General features: G+C 34.2%; 1 protein-coding gene across 1 annotated transcript; it reads left to right on the forward strand.

Moving 5' to 3' along the window:
• Positions 1–417: 417 nt before the first annotated feature.
• On the forward strand, positions 418–2,940 carry LOC149201960 (GDSL esterase/lipase At1g28590-like). Its single transcript, XM_089401421.1, has 5 exons — positions 418–670; positions 788–1,009; positions 1,096–1,244; positions 2,254–2,527; positions 2,693–2,940. The coding sequence occupies exons 1-5, from the start codon at positions 418–420 to the stop codon at positions 2,938–2,940; spliced, it is 1,146 nt and encodes a 381-aa protein (XP_089257547.1).
• The last annotated feature ends 15,474 nt before the right edge of the window (positions 2,941–18,414 follow it).

Here is an 18,414-nt window from a genome sequence, read left to right on the forward strand (position 1 = left end):
TGGTAAGTGCACTTATGAATAAACATGCTCACAATGAATTTGGTAAAAGAACTTGAGTGATTAGAACGCATGTTAATTATGACCAATTAAATAAAGCATTTTTTGTTTACACATGGTGAACCTCGAGTGTTGGTAAGTGCACTTCCCATTAAACTTGTGAACTTGAGTGATTAGCACGCATGCTAACTATTTGTAGAAGTTTGCATGAAACTTATTATTACTTTGAGATTTATGAGTCAAAATTACAATAGATTGATCCCTAGAATAAGCTATAAGTATAGATCTATCCATCACAATTTTAGATCAAGCCATCTCTTTCATGAGCTCGAGAGGAATAGGCAATTAAAGGTATCGAGAGTGAATTGGTTTCAAGGCCAATATAAGAGAGGTTTAGATATATTTTTCCACTAAGCAAAGATGAGGGGACGCACAAGATTGTTGTTAGGGCTGGTGATGCTGATGATTTGTATTAGTCAGGTAAAACAGGTGAAAGCGACACCATGTTTTACAGCAATGTATAGTTTTGGAGATTCATTAACTGACACTGGAAATGGATTGGCTTCATCTCCTTTGGTTTTCCGTGATATTGGGTCTTCTCCCTACGGGGAAACCTTTTTTCACCATCCAACGGGGCGTTGTTCAAATGGACGTCTAGTCATAGACTTTTTGGGTATGCCACACTCTCCATGAACCTAATAAGTGTTGTGTATATATATTTGTGTATGTATATTTTGTGTATATATATATATATATATATTGTGTATTGATGTTTATATTGTGTGTACAGCTACTGCATTAGGGTTTCCTTTCCTCCAGCCTTATCTTAAAGTGGGCACATTGCCACTAAGTGAGAGGGAATCTGGAGTCAACTTTGCTGTTGCTGGTGCCACTGCATTGGACCCTTCATTCTTAACTGAAAGATTAATACTTACTCAAACAGAATTATCCTTAGATGTGCAAGTTGGATGGTTCCAAGAGTTGAAACAAACAACATGCACAGCAAATTCTGGTAATGTTATTAGTAAATACAATTTTTTTTTTTAATTTAATTCTGAATACAATTTTATGTAATACTTTGTTCCATTTGAATGACAGATTGCCAGAATCATTTCTCAGAAGCTTTGTATGTGATGGGTGAAATTGGAGCAAACGACTATTTAGATTCTACTTTTACCCTAAAACCATTGGAGCAGATACAAAGCCTCACTCCTCTCATCATATCAAAAATTCAGAATGCTTTACAGGTAATTGTATTTCAATATATAATAATATTTTGATTCAGAATGCTTTACAGGTAATTGTATTTCAATATATAATAATATTTTGATTGAGAATAAGTTAAAACTTGGACCTTGCACCTTTCCTCACCTTAATAGTTTCTAATTTTTTTACATATTTACCATTTTCTTCTCATAAAAGTTTCAGCGGTCATTTTTTTTTTCCTAAAGCAAAAGTTTGATAAAAACTAGATTGAGCAATTAAGAAAAGCGCTTTAAAAAGACTACTTTTTTATATTGTATTTATATTATTTAGTTTTTAAAATAATATGAGCCGGATTCAAAAGCTTTGTTATTTCAAAAATTTTAACTATGTTTTTGATGTGTGATTCATTTATAAATATCAAAAACCTCAAAATATAGACATCTTAACAATTAAGTTGTTAAAAAAAGACTTTTCTAATTTTTTGGAATTATATGTACTCTTCCAAAATATTTTTTATTATATTTACACCGGGGTTTCTAACGCTCATCACAGGATGGATCAAAGTACTCTGCGTGTAATGATTATCATTAATTTTGTTACCGTTGAAAAAAAATTAATATAAATATTAAAATTAAATTTAAATAAAAGTAAGAGTTATAACTTTAATTTTATAATTAATAAAAATAAAAATTGAAAATTTTGTAATATAAATATTGAAATTAAGAGTGAAATTAAAAAATAATATTAAACAATAAAGATAAATCGACACTAACGGTTAGGCATCTTGTAATTCAATTTACAAAATATATTATGTTTCAGCTATGTTGTAAATCAATTCACAAAAGTATTAAGAATAGAATAAAGTATATATATATATATGAGAAGATAAAAAGATATAATTTTTTTATTCAATGAAAAGAAGAAGATGCAAAAAGAATATTTTAATATAGTTTATATTATATGAGTAAATTTTGTTTTTATATAGAAGTTTTATATAAAAAAATTGTTTTTAAATATTTATGATTTAAGCTACTGGATGGAATTTGGCAGGTATTGATAGAAAATGGAGCTCAATATATCTTTGTTCAAGGAATTCCACCATTGGGATGTTCACCCTCAGTTCTTACTGTTCGATCATCTCTCATCAAAGAAGATTATGATGAGAATAGTTGTCTCATATCCTACAATCAACTTTCCCAAAATCATAATACATTGTTGCAAGAAACATTGCAACAACTAAGGGTCCAATATCCACATGTCACTCTTGTATATGGAGATTACTATAATATTGCCTTAGAAATACTCAAAAATCATGCAGCATATGGTATGTATGGTAGCTAAATTTTATTAATACTTTTTATGGATATAAATTAGTTACTATTAATTTGAATAGCTACTATAGAGAAATATTATCTTTCAATTTACTTTTATATTCTCCATGACATATTTCTAATGTTTATACTGAATAACATTTTCGGTGTTTGAACAGGTTTTAGTAACATATTTCAATCTTGCTGTGGAGGCAGAGGTAGTTACAACTTCAATATCCTGAGTCTATGTGGATCAGAAGGGGTGGTTGCATGTTCGAATCCATCAACATATACCAATTGGGATGGAATACATCTAACTGAAGCTACATATGAAATCGCCTCAGATTTCATTCTCAATAAAGCTGGCTACACACAGCCATCTTTCAGCTCTTTGAGTGGGAAAGCTTGTCCTAAACTGAAGGATTGAATATATTAAGTAGGATATATACTATCATTTCAAACTTTCAAAATGGGTTTTATAAAATTTAAGTAGGAATTGAATAGGGCTTATATAAAATTTTAAAGAACAGATTTTTTAATAGTTATTTAATTGATTTTAATTATTTGTATATTTTATGATGATGATGATGATTATGAGTATATTTTATGAGTATATGTTTATTTTAAATAGAATTTTTAAATTTTTATTTAATTATTAATAATTATTAAGTGAATGGTAAAAATTTAATTTTCGATTTGTACTTTTAATAATAATTAAAAATATAGAATTGACATATCTCAAAATAAATTAAGATCTTTTGTTATGATGATGATGGTTAACGTCTACTACTGAGATTAAACTTTGGTCAATCGGATGAAATTATTTAGTTTTTTTAAGGTTTTATACCAAATCGTGAATATAGAGAGCTTATATAAACCCTTGAACAATGAAATTTTTAGTTGTTATTCCATTGATTTTAGTCATTGGTATATTTTATATATTTTATTTTGAATAGAGTTTTTAATTTTTAATTTTATTATTAATAATTATTAAATGAATGGTGAAGATTTAATTTTCAGTTTATATTTTTAGTAATAATTAGAAATATAAAGTTGAGATATCTGAAAAATAATTAAGTTTTTCTTTTATTTAATTAAATAAATATATTATTCACAATTATCATATTTATGATATTAAGATCTGTTGCTTATTGTTAATTTATTATGTTGAATATATATATGCTTAATTCTTTTATTAATTTTTTTTTTAATCCATAATGAAAATTATAATTTAATTAATCTTTATTTTTTTAAATTTTTGTAATCTAAAATATAATGATATTAAGATCTATTGCTTATTGTTAATTTATTATGTCGGCTTAATTCTTTTATAAATTTTTTTATAATCCATCATGAAAATTATAATTTAATTAATCTTTATTTTTTAAATTTTTGTAATCTAAAATATATTTTAAAAATTAAATTTTCGATATTTAGTATAAATTGATACTAGAGATATTTAAATTCTATGTAATTTAGATAATTAAATTGGGCGGGCACGGAATACTTTTTCGGGGTTTACTTAAATGAACTCCAGGCAGGCAGAGAGAATACGGCCATGAGCAGCACGAGGTCCCGGTTGAAAGAGAATACGCCCACTTTCTCAGTAGGTGATTCTGAGCCGGCAACAACCGCTGCTAGTCGCTTTCGGCACCAATTTGTTGGGCTTGGCGTATGCCCGAAGAAGCTATGATGAGGATGTTATCCCCTCCAAAGCAAAGCCCATTCTCTGGCAGCTTGTTTCTCCTATGCGTTCCCTCGCACAAGGGCATGAGATGGTATTGAGAGTAGCGGAGCAAAATACTCTTTGTATAAGACCAGAGCTCTTGCCTTTAACCAGTAGGATTCTGCTGCGATCCACCCTTAATAGGGAGATGTTGGATTGTTACCTTCGCTTTAGGTGTTTCTATCCGGACTTGTTTCCTGGCGGATTTAACGGATGCCCAGCTAACAGACTTCCTTTTCAGGGGTTATCCCTGTCCTTCTATAAAGAGGAAGCCCTCTGTACCAAACATCCCTGAATTCAGATCGTATCGACAAGCAAGCTTGGCTAGAGCTCTATAATCAGGATATCACCAACCTTTCTCTTGCACTTACAGTGTCCCTGTAATTCCTTGACAGCATGCTTAGGTAACTCCTATAGGTGCCCTGTTCCTATTCACTTCCCGACTCCTGGCTAAAGAGAAGAAAATGAGACCAGGCGCTCAGTCGTGGAAGCGGGTGGAGGGCTCCTGATCACACTAGTTCACGACTTACATATCTTATTTTGGTTGGCCTTTTTGCCGCTTTCTTTAAAAGCGGTGGATTTAATCCCACCTCACCTAGCCAGAAAAAAAACGAATACTTTCAAAGGGCGAGCCTGTATCCGGAGGCGCTCGAGACTCAATTTAAAACTCCCTCCCACAGCTCATCCTTATGCCCAATTGTCCCATTATCCTGTTCTTTCACTGCTCGCCCTTCTCCCCAATTGTCCCATTCCCCACAGCTCGTCTATTTCGCACACAGAAATACCCAGCTCTCAGAGAGTTGCCGTCAGAAACAAAGGAAGCTATTCCGGGGCCAGAGGAAACTATTCTGAATTATGGAAGTTGTGTCTGTGGTATTTCTTCCCAATCACCCCCATTCCCCATAGCTCGCCCAGTTTGCATACCAAAATACCCAAGCTCACACCCGATTTCCGCTAGAGGCAGAGGAAGCCATCTAGGTTTACGGTAGGGCCAGAGGAAGCCATCAATAATTAAGAAAGCAGTCTGATTTGGCAGAGGATCAAAGCAAAAAAGCGAAGCTATAAAGGTTGTCGAAATTGCAGTAGGTTTCCTTTTGTTTAGGGCCACCTAATAATTATGAAAGCTGTCTTGTCGAAATTGCAGTAGGTTTCCTTTTGTTTAGGGCCACCTAATAATTATGAAAGCTGTCTGATTTGGCAGGGGATCAAAGCAAAAAAACGAAGCTATAAAGGTTGTCGAAATTGCAGTAGGTATCCTTTTGTTTAGGGCCACTGAATATACAATATTTTGGTATGGATTGTCTGTTAATTATGGGTGTATTTTTCCTCTTTCTTCTGAACATGATCTTGTATGTATTTTTACTGATTCTTCTGAATATGAGCTTGTATGTATTTTTCCTCATTATATAATCTCCTTGATGATGATGATTTACAATGTTGCATAAATTATTGTTTCAGGAACTAGTTTTGCTAACTCTGGTGGTGTATCTCTCAACTCTGAAGCCTCCTGATTAATGTGGATTCTCATCATGGCCATGGATATAGCCACCGTTGTCTTTTTCGGTGGGATACCATTTTACAAGCACAAGCTTCTTGCAAGCAGCCCCATCACTCAGATTGCTCGCACTGTAATCTGTATTACAAGAAAAAGAAACATCAGCATGCCTTCCAATAACCAGTTGCTTTACAAGAACCACTATATGGAGTCAATTAAATCAGGGCAAACTACGCTATCCCACACATAATTTTCAGCAAGTTCCAGATTTTAAAATCATTTTATGGGTTAAGACTGTTATTCCAAAAAAAATCAAAGATAAAGAAGTATTAATAGATTCTCAGTCTTAAATAACTATAAATATAAATCCAGACCTATTTGTCTATACAAAATGAACAATTATATTTTGATATCTACTTTTGGTTGGCAATGTGCTACTTTTTGGACAAAGCAGCCGCTATGGTGCAAGACTCCTCAGAAGGGTATACTAATATACAGGGAAATAAGAATTCAAATCCATAAAAAAACTACGCAATAACTCAAGTAGAATAAACACGTATATTAAGAATGGTGTCAATCTGGTTCTCTTGCTTAATCTTTAAAATGGTTGCAGTAAAACAGAGTACATCTTTGTTCATAAAGCAAGGTAACTCCATGGATACAAACGTCAGCACACATTTCCAGGCCAGGCTTCTCTTGTGGCCCTTTCCAGGCTTTGTTGGCTTGTTCTCGTAATTATATATGATTGTTGCCTTGTACATCTAGCTAAAAGAATAACAGGAAAGGAACTGTTCTGGAAAGGGTTGGATTGGTATGTTCTAAGCATGGTGACTGCAATCTTAAGTTGAAAAGAAGAGGATACATGTAGAAATATAAAGCTTATTTGATAGCTCTAGAATTACAATCCCTCTCCATGGTTATTTATTTAACTCCACCATTACTATCTTTAGAATAGCAAAGGTATTTACTTTAAAAAGATCGTAGGAATAATTCTATGATCAAGTTTTCTGTGAGTGCCCAATTTTCTGGGTAGTGTGATCATCTTTATAGTTGAAAAATACGCAAGTTTTCAAGGATAGTTGGGTAACTATTTAAATGAGTAAATTGGATTATATTTGTGGATTTTTTTCAGAGATATTTAATTTCATCAATTTTATGTTTGTATTGTATGGATATAAGAAAAATAAATAATTTAGGTTTAATACAACAAATTGTATATTAGTTTACTTTTGGTGCATAAAGATGTACACTTTTTAAGAAATATACATCCAGACATTAGTCTCCTAAATCTGCATGTTTCATTTTAGAAGTTGTTATGCATGTTTCATCGTCTAAGACTTTAGAGTCCATAGAAATATAATGTTTAGTCCCCACAAATCTAGTCTTTAGTCCCCCATATTTTCATGTTTCATCTTAGAAGTTGTTTAGGATGTTTCCTTTAGCGTCCATAGAGATATACATGTTTTATCTTGGAGATTGACAAGAAAAATAAAAGTGAAAAATTCCTTCATTCATTTTAATATTTATTTTTATAATAAAATTAGGAATGTGTTTTTTTAGTTTTGAATATGAGCTTTTTTTCCCATTATTGAACAATTCACAATTGTGGTAGTTTATAATCAGGATTTCCAAGGAGGTCATTCATCGGAAGACTCTAATAATTCATGCACCCTTAATTATCACTTTTCTCCACAATCAAGTCTACTTAGCTTACTACCCATTTGCAAAATCTTAGCAAGTATTATGCCATAAGATCACTCATATGAATTCCATTTACAATTTTTTACTAGACTAAATAAAAATTATATTAATTCTTACATATTTTCCTATAAATATACACAATATTCAAATTTATATATATTATAAAATGAATGTTTCAATAAAAAGCATCAAATTTCCACCATTGACTTATTCAATTAGTTCTGAACATAAATGATATCCTAATTCGTAAATATTGTAAAATAATAATTTTAGTTTCTTTATAAATTAATACATCTATAATATAGTATATTTGAGAATTCAATTACATTTAATTTTGGATCATATTATAGTTTTGTTTTATATTTAATTTTGGATTATATAAATTATGTTGGTGAGTTAAATTTACATTAAATTCTGAATTAAATTGTAAATTACAGAATATTTTAAATTATGATGTAAAAAGTTTTATTAATTTTTACATAAGTAATTTTTTAATTATATATCATTTTTACCCTTGGTAGGCTAAGGGGGTTTTTTTATCTTTAATAAAATCAAGAAACAACCTTTGAATGAGTTCTAGTTAGCCAAGTTAGATTGTGGCTCTTTCTCAAAGATTTAAACTACTCTCTACAAGACATATCAAGAGCTTATTTGATATTAGGATTGGGTTGTAATAATCAAATTGATAGTTCCTCTTCTCTAAATGATGGCAAACTTGTACGAATTATAAAAGTATCATCGTTCCCTACTTCTTAGCTCTTTAAATCATAGTTAGTATGCTTTCATAAAAACCAAGTGGAATGGGTGACTAGTTGATCCTCTTTGAAGATAGTAAATTTGTAAGGGTTTTAAAGACTTCACTTTTTCAAATTTTTTAATTTTTCAAGATATAGTTATGAGTATGATTTTCATGAAAACCAAGTGGCAATTCAAGTGGCAAGGAACGCAAGGAACAAGGGAAGTCAACATTCCATGAACATTACCTTAGTAGTAACTTCACAGACTTATGATTTGATGTTGAAGTAGAGTAATTATTTAAGAAGTGACTTTAGTGCTCCAGGAGTTGGCATAACAGTTTTTTAGGGTTATCGTAGAATGCTTGTGGGGGAGGCTCTATGGTTTCTTGCATTGTGTTGAATTGCTCTATTTCAAACCCATTTGAATTAGTACATTCTTTCCTACGACCTTGAATGCTCAACAAGGTTATGTTTTTGGGATCACAATTCACTTGAGTGGCTTGGCTTGTTGAACCTTGTGGTTTTTTCCTATTGGAATTGCTTGGGTACATTTTCTCAGTTTCTTCTTTTGAAGACCTTATAAAGCACTTCTATTCACATGGAAAAACATAAATTTAGTGTCCAAATTTATGAGGACAAACTTTGATTTTGAAGGTATTTTACTCAACTACCATTTGTTTGAAAGGATGTAGGAAAATGTCTACTCATTAAATGTATGAGAATTGGAAGATGGAATTTGTGGTTGTTCTCTATTGATTTCACAATGGAACACAGTTCACATTTTGAGACTACATGAAGCCACTAATATCCATGGAGTTGTGAGAAGAGAAGAAAGTGTTATTGAAGAGAATAGGAGTTCAATTTTCTATGTGCATGGTAGGACGCACTATCATGAAGAAATTAGAGATAATAAATATGCATTCATCATGGAAAATATGTATTGTTAGAAGAGGCAAACACAATCTTTTCAAGCTAGGTGCACCGCTATTTATCATATGGTTTTGAATCTAGTTAAATTAGTTGTTGAAGAAATTAAAAAAGAAGAAATTGCCCAACAACAACATGATAATTAGTAAATGATGCTTATGGACTAGAACTTTCAGGCTACATGAGAGAATCAAGAGGAAGCCAACAACCAACATGCATTTATCTATTGTTAGTGTTTGAGGTTTTTCAAAATTGTTTTGTTTCAAGTCTGTTAGAGAAATTGGAAACTTTATTTTTTGAAACAAAATTCTAATTTTTATATTATTTATCCATTGGAAATCCCTTATTATTTTGCATTATAATACAAAATATTCAATCAACTTATTATTTAGTAATTTTTTTTTTTAATTTTAAATCAATTAGAACAATATTCCAAATTTAATTCTTCCCTCTCTAAATCAATTAATATATAGTTTCAAATTTAAATTTTAAGTTGTGTTCCAAAACTATCTTAATATTTCTAATACACAAAATTAATCTAACTTTCATTTTTTTTTAGAGAATTTGGAAACTCTATTTTTGAAGTAAAACTCTATTTTTTATATTATTTATTCATTAAAGATCACTTAGTGTTTTATATTATAATACAAAAGATTCAATCAATTCATTATTCAGTAAATTTTAATGTTTAAATTTTTTAAATCAATTAAAATATAATTCCAGATTTAGTTTTTTTCTCCGTAAATCAATTAAGATATAATTTCAAATTTAGCTTTTAAGTTGTGTTATAATTTCAAATTTAGCTATTAAGTTGTGTTCCAAAATTATCCTAATTGTTTTAATACACAACATTTTTAATTACTTACATACTTTTTTTTATGCTTTAATATTTAATTTTACAATAAATAATGTCAATTAGTTTATAATTAAATTAAATTGTAATATAACAGTTTATTGCATAGATCTATTCAAACTATATTAAAATATATAACCATAATTTATGTATGTTTTTTAGTTTATTATATTTAACTTTTTTCAATGACTATAAGTTGCTCTCTTCAAGAATATGGAAAAAAATTAGAAGAACAATGGAGATAGCTACAAAGAAACTAGTCCCTACTTCTTTGAATAATGAGGTGAAATAATTAATGGATGTGTAAATAATCTATGGTGTTTATGCCACAGAAGATGAGTAGAAATGGTTTTATACCATATGTGATCAATGTGTGATTTTTCATGTGCATAAAAGTTTGATAATTAACCAACCATTACTACCTTATTTGTTTGAGATAATTTTCTTTGGTGTTGCTAAGTGTCGATCTCAAATATGTATGCAATGGTTATGACTGTGATAATACCTACCTTTGTCCAATTGCATCAAAACTAGTCTTATTACCTTTGGCATGCAAGTTGATTAGAAATGGTTACATATCATAAACAAATAATGTGTGACTTTTCATGTGCATAATAGTGTGAACCAACCATTTTCCATCTTATATGTCATTTGTGGAATTCAATTATCCAAGTTCTATGAAAATCACTTACAAATTCTCTAAATTTGTTGAATTTGAGCTTTCATAAAGATACATAATACTAGAAGATAGCCAAAATCATCCAACTAGAAACCCTACTTTATTATTTCTAAATAATTGAACTCAATAACTTTTATGCATTACTTTCTAAAGTGAGATCGCTCCATTATTTTTACATGTTATGGAAATGCTAAACCAGCTCGAGTTTTGTTTACATGTTAGGGAAATGTCACAATGAAATAGGAGTTTGGTAACTTAACACATGTATTCGCTCAATTCTCTTTTTGTGAAGTTGGAGACACTAAAGGAAGAAGAAGAACCAAAAGTGTGAAGGTTGTAGAAGCACTAATGATTCACATATTGGGATTCCTCAATACTGTTTTGATTGTGAGGCAAATCATACTATTTTTGTGATGACTAAAGATATTCACATTTATTAGTATCAATACTATATTCATGACTATTGAAGAGCATGAGATTTGCATCAACCCATAAAGTTTCTACTAATACTCAAGGTTTCATTCATAGGGTTGATTATTCCTGTAATGAGTTAAAATAGTATTCCTTCTAATTTTTGAAATGGTGAGCCTATGAAGTGTTCATTTCAATTATCTCTTAGCTTGTATGAGAAATATGTTTTCTAGGGAAAATTTAAATGGTAGTTATTAGATAGCTATGAACCTGATGAGTTGTACATGTTTCTAGAATGTAAATCTAAAGGGGAATGTCTCGGTGTACTACAGGATCCAGTGATGGAATATAAGATGCACACTAACATCATTGACAAGGTACATTCTAACACTAACCTTAACAAACTTGGGGATGAAATCAAGTCATTTATTGTGAAGCTATATGCTAAGGTAAAGGAACCAAGAGCACAATTTGATTTTGTTTTTTATAGAATTAGAACTAGTTTAAGCTTTTATATATATATTTTTGTATGTGAACATGTTTGTAGAGTTTTCATTTCAATTTTCTTAAAATAAATAAAAAAGGAGAATTTTATTTTATTTGTATTAATATTCATTATATATAATCTTTATAATATTCACACATTACAATAAAATATATTTGACGTACTTAAATATTCACTATTTTAAGGTGAATGCTTCCATTGATAAGAAAGCTCATAGAACTGCTTCAACGAGAGTCAATGAAGTGTCGGTGGGAAAATGAGAAAGTGGGGTGGGGGAATAAAAATAGTGAGGGAAGAAGATAGGAAAATATGAATGGAAGGGTTGGGTATAAATTAGTCATAATGGTATAAACAACAATTCCATTCTACCAAATTATACATTACTAGGGTTTTCAAATACCACAAAAGTAGGATTTTTAAATGTCACAAAACTAGGGTATCCAAATTCCACTTCAATATACCTCAACGAACATTGCTAACTTGCAATATAAGGTCAATATGGTGAGTTTACTTACAATGTCTAATTATGTACTCAAATTTAAACTCAGTGTGTTAGAGTTTCCACATTCCACATTGCTACGATTTTCAATCTCTACAAAGCTGGGGTTTTCATATTGCACAAAACTAGGGTTTTCAAGTTACATAATGAGATTTCCTAAGAATGCACCTGTTGGTGTCGTGGTTGGTAGCCTAGGCCTTGCCAAGCCTAAATGCCTAGGAAGACGTATGCATTCTTAGGAATAAGCACACATTCTTGTGGGAAAGTGTTCCTGATAGCCCCATTGCCACTTTTGGGGCCATCATTTTCATGAAAGCTCCATTAGTTGATTCACTTGTTTGGTAGATTATGCATAATCCTTTTGAAAATCTCATCGTAAAATTTCTTGCAACATTCCTTCATGCACTTCATGCTAGGTGTTCGCTCATTAGTCGACATAGTTTATTTCCTTTGCCACACATAACTTATGTGATTCCACAACCGCTTGACACATGATTTTTCATTTATAAGATATTGCATCACATTTTGCTTGATTTCTTCCACTTCTTTGAGAAACCCCCACATATTCAATTTATGTATCTATTTATTACCCTGTTATGTTCATCCCATCATTCTAGATTGGTTGTGGTTATGAGTACTACAATAGGTTATCATAATTCATTTCTTAGAACCCTCATTTATTTATACTTATTTTTCTATCTTCTCATACGTTTATTATCATTAGAAGGGTAAGTTTCTTCCAATTTGGATTTCCTCACATGTACTTTAGGGAATTGCAATACTATTTCTCATTTCTAATTTCTCCTAATCTGGATTGGATTATTATATTATTTGTCTTATATATCAATGCTTTAAGAGTGGAAAAATTAGAGGAATCAACTTACAAGTTCATTTTTATTAATAGATCCCAGTTTGAAAAATTGGGGTCTCGAACCTTCCAGATCCATTTTGAGGCATTAAAATCTTTTTTTTTGGGGGGTCAAAAAACTCTTACTTGAGTGAGACCCTCTGGTGCTCAAAGTTCATATGCAAAATATATGCCTCCTTCAAGTTGATATATTAGACAGAACACCATGGTACAAATGGATGTCACATTAGCCCTTACTCATGCATATGGGGCTACCATGTGTGGACTATCAAAAAGTGTCTAGAAGGTCCAAAATTTTAACTCTAGTTGAGGTTTGAGGGAGTCAAACCTTACCTCTAGCTAGCTATTGGGTTGTGTGAAATACTAAGCCACTAGGAGAAGTAGGGGTTCCATTATATGCTATTGTATTTTTTTTCCATTGTTAAGGTAAGCAACTAAGAGTGGGACGTTAGAGAGAAAAAATAAAAGGGGTTAATATTTTGTACCAACTTTATAAGTCATATGTGTTAGGTAACTCAATAGAGAGCACCTCTTTCTTTGTCTATATATATTTTTCGATACTTAGAGAGAATAGAGAGCAAAACAACCTCACATTCTAGCTAGGTTTTCTTCTGTAAAGGTTTCCTAGGGAAAATTTTGTGCCTATTTTGGTTGTTATGTGTATTTATTTTCATTCTATATTCCTCACATTTTAGCTAATTTATTTGTAAGGATACACAAATTAAATAAATAATTTGAGATCTAAAAGGAATTAAATTCAAAGTAACAATTTCAATATTTGATCAGATCTATTGTGATGCACTATTCTAATAGAATAAACATAACAATTTACTAATCATCTTCACATATTGCCTAAATGGTTGATGTCTTCTTTACATCCACACATCACATTGATCAATTTAGCATATTATGTTATTTTATGTTACTTCATATCTAATGGTCTTTTCTTAATGTCCATAGTTAGGATTTTATCGCCATCCTTCCCATATTTAAGATGCAATGTCCTCAAAGAAAGACAATCCGATAACCATTAATTAGGAGTTATGCTCAATAATAATCTTGAATCCATTTTACATTTGAGCCCATCATTCATGGAATTGCATTTGCAAATTATGTCATGGTCACTAAGTTCTTACTTTAATTGACCTTATCAAAATATCTTAGCATAAGGACAAGTGTAAAAGACAAATATTACATAAATTAATTACTATTTATTGGTCATATTTATGTTCCTTTGCCCTTGTAGCATTAAATAACATTTCAAATTCCTTTATCCTCCATTTCTTAATTATATAACTTCATCATATCTAAAATGTAATAAGAAACCTTTATATTCACATAAAATTACTCATATTCTTTTCCCGTAGAAAAAGTCGTAACTTCTATTAGATAAAAGAAATTACATTTTGTAGATGCCTGGGCATATACATGATGAGGCTGGTCGCCTCCACCAGATTGCAGCAAAAGAAAGAAAACAGTTTTCCTCCACGCAGGGAGTTCAGTTTTGTGTCTTTTACCAAAATTAGTTCTGCAAAAACAAAATAGTACTCCACGCAAGGAGACACGCTGTTTGAAAAGCACAAAAATGAAGATTATCATCTGCATTTTCTCAAAATGTCTGATGTACTGTAGTGAGATCAATAAATTTCCACTGAATTACAACAGTCGCTGTCTTCTAGTTTTGTTTGTGTGCCAAAAAATATCATAAAACAAATACAGTCTGTGTATAGTTCTGTATTTACATAGAAAAGAAAAAGAGCTTCCTCATGACTATGTCCTCCAGAGGGTGCGCTGGTCGACGAAAGGTCTATGATAGTGTTGATGGAAAATTCCATCCACCTCTTCCTGTATCAGCCAGTCTTCTTCTTGCCTTTGCGCTGCTTGTTTGGATAAGAGGTCCGCCCTTGAGTTGCGCTCCCTGTAAATATGGTGACAAGCAAAAAGTTCAAATAAGTCTATGAGCCTGAGAGTCTCATCCAGAATGTGTCTCAACGAAAAAGCAGAGCATTGAGATGTTCTATTTATCCAGTTGCAGGCAAGTTTTGAGTCTCCAAAAAGTTGTAGCTTTGTGCAGCCTTTCTCAAGAGCAAATTGTATAAGATGTTTGGCGGTGGTCAATTCAGCATAATTATTTGTGCCCCTTCCCAGGTGCATCTGAATATGGAAGCAGTGGCCCTCTCTAAGGTAAAGGAGGGCTCCTCCTCCGCAGCCTTCAGCTTGGGCCGAGCCATCGAAGTAGGCCCAAGGATAGGATTTGTCAATATACTCAGGAATAATGGTTCTGTGTGGGGGCTGAGAGAGGTCTTCCGGGAGCAATTCGTAATCGGCTAGGACCTGGGATCTGATGGTAGGCCAAATGGGGTCTCTGAGGTCAAATATAGCACGGTTTCTAGCCATCCAGATGGCCCAGCACATGAGGAGAGGTAGGTTCCTTTCTCTGCCCTTATGTTTCTCTAGCCAAGATAGCCAGGCTTCTGTTGTGTTCTGACCTTGCCAATTGTTGAAGGATGGAGAGGATGAGGTTATGAGGGACCATTGTGTAGAGACAACAGGGCAGGTTAGGAATAGGTGATCTGTGTCTTCCTCATTGCACCTGCATAGATGACACCAGAAGGGTCCGTGGAAAGATCTTTTCATAAGGTTTGCGCCCGTTGGGATTTTGTTGAACAGGATGGTCCACATTAGCATGCGCGTTCTGGGGGCCGCTTTGAGTTTCCACAGCGCTTTCCACCAGGGCTGGACGATAGCAGGCTGTACAGAAAGAATGAGCTTTACGTAACCTTCCTTGGGGGTGTAGGTTCCTTTTTTTGAGAAAGCCCATACAATCTCATCCTCTCCCTCGGTAATTCTTATGTGGGCTTGAGTAAGAGCGTCGATGTATATCTCCCAGTCTTGTCTCCACTGATCCGGGATGTGTAGCTCCTCGGCTGTCTTCCAGGCTTGCTGGAAAGGGGTGGTACTTGCTTGGTCTGCAATGTGGCCTATGTGGGTGACACCCAAGTCCTGGAGATAGGCAATCAATGGAGCAGGGAGGCGATGGGCGTTCCCACATCCAATCCAGGGATCCGATCCTATGCGTACAGCTTGTCCCTGGTGGATTCTCCATGTTAGACCTTCCCGGATGAGTGGGAGTGAATTTAGGACCGCTTTCCAAATATTGGAATGCCTTCCGCTCCCTCTGTGTTCCCTGCGAAACCAGCTGAAAATGTTTTCCGGAGCAATGTATTTTTCATATACCACCTTTGTCCAGAGGCTGTGTGAGGTGATGAGCTGCCATCCCAGTTTTGCTGCCAGAGCTTTTGCAAAGGACTCTAGCCTTTTGATTCCCCAACCTCCCCATTTCTTTGGTCTGGCAATAGTATCCCATTTAACCCATGCAAAGAGGTTTCCCTGTTTTTTCCCTTTCCATAAGAATCTGCAGCAGATCTTTTGTAGTCTATCAAGGATCCCTCTTGGTATCCAGGCCAAGGACATCTAGTAAACAGGGGTTGCTTCCAGAATAGCTTTGATGAGGGTGAGTCTTCCAGCCCTGGATAGGTATCTATTATACCAGATATTTAATCTCTTTTCCACCTTTGCGATAATCCAAGTCCAGTCAGCAATCTTGTATCCTCCATGTTTAATTCTGAATCCTAGGTATTTCAGCCCTTCCTCCATCAGGTGTGGTGGGAAGGGGAAGTAGTGTCAGATAAATTGAACCTCATGTTGTGTACAGCCTGTCTCTGTAAGAGAGGATTTGTGTATATTGATGATCATACCTGTAGCTTTCTGAAATAGATCAAAAACATGCTGCATGGCAGAAGAGTCGGCCAGGCTGCCGTTTAAAAAGATGAGCACATCGTCTATAAACAGTAGGTGGGTGAGAGGGCAATTATCCGCTATCTTTATGCCAGAGATCCTGCCTCTCCTGTGTTCTGTCCCGATCAGTCGACTTAGGCCTTCCATGATGAGTAGGAAGAGTAGGGGAGATAATGGGCATCCCTGCCTGAGACCTCTTTCTGCAGTGAAGAAAGGCGTGGGGGAGCCATTTAGGAGGATGTTGTACGGCACATCGGTAATACAGCTCATTATCCTTTTGATGTACAAGTAGGGAAATCCCAGGTGTGTGAGAAGCATTCGTATGTAGAGCAGGCTTGCCCTGTCGAAAGCTTTGGAAAGATCCACTTTTAGAATCATGCCCTTTAGTCTGCAGCTGTGCATTGAGTGAAGGAGTTCTTGTGCCGTGCCTATAGCTTCATGGATCTGGCGATGCTGGAGGAAAGCAAATTGTTCAGGGGAGATATGAGCCGAGAGGATGGGCTTTAGCCTATTCGCGAGAATTTTGGCCATGATCTTGTAAAGGCAGTTACAGAGAGAGATGGGCCTGAAGTCATTGAAGGAGGCAGGCTTATCGGACTTGGGGATGAGGGCTATGAAAGTGGCTTTGATGGCTGAGGGGATCTTTCCTGATCGGCTGCAATGATTGATAACTCTGAGGAGATCCTGACCTAGAAGATCAAAGAAGGCTAGGTAGAATTCAATGGTCCAACCATCGGGTCCCAGGCTCTTCTCTTTTCGGAATCCTCGTATGGTGGCTTCTAACTCCCCTAAAGTGACCTCCTTGATGAGATCTTCAGCATCCTCTTCGTTCACAAACCTGGGAAATATCTCGGCCACCCACATTATCTCTAACAGGTTGGCTTCCCTCGGGGCCTCATAGATGCTTCTGAAGTGTGAGGTGGCCATTGAGGCTAGTTCTCTGGAGTTGTTCACTAGGTGTCCCTGATCATTTTGCAATTCCCAGATAGTGTTGATCATTTTCCGTCCATTTGCGAATCGATGGAAGAATTTTGTGTTTTCATCTCCTTCCTTGATCCAGATTGCTCTGCTTCTTAATCTCCAGCTTGCCTCTCTATCTCTGAGGATTTGGGTTCTCTGGTTGATCAGGGATCCATACCTGACTTTCTGTTCTTGAGAGTTGAAAGTGCCATCCGACAACAATTCAAGGTCAGCAATTGCTTGTTCTGCCTGGGAGATAATTAAGTATTCTTGTTCCCTTTTTTTGTAAGCCCATTCTTTATATAGTCCTTTAAGTTCAGAGAGATTTTTATAAAGCTTATTGTTGGATCCTCCTCCTCAGAGATAGGGTGAGATTTCCAGTAATCAGATATTAGCTTGATGTAGGAGGGGTCCCGAAGCCAAGTGGAGTTGAACTTGAAGGGAGCTTTTTGCTTCAGGAGTTTTTCCCCAATTTCCAAAAAGATAGGCCTGTGGTCCGACAATCCTCCGCTGCCAACCCATTGTCTTGATCTTGGGTGGCTGGTGTGAAATGCCTCCTTGATGATGAAACGATCCAGTCTTCTGGCCAAGCTTTGTTCGCCTGTCCGATTTTTCCTCCAGGTGTGTTGGATCTTAGCTGAGGGAATGTCGATCCACTGGTGGGCCTCGAGCAGCTGTTCAAAGAAATCAGAGAGTGGGTTGATCTAGGCCATATGACCCCAGGATTCTGAGAAGCCCATGG

Source organism: Pinus tabuliformis, chromosome 2_1 (genome assembly GCF_031772625.1).
Source record: "Pinus tabuliformis cultivar Carrire ecotype Pingquan chromosome 2_1, CPIR1, whole genome shotgun sequence".
Taxonomy (NCBI): domain Eukaryota; kingdom Viridiplantae; phylum Streptophyta; class Pinopsida; order Pinales; family Pinaceae; genus Pinus; species Pinus tabuliformis.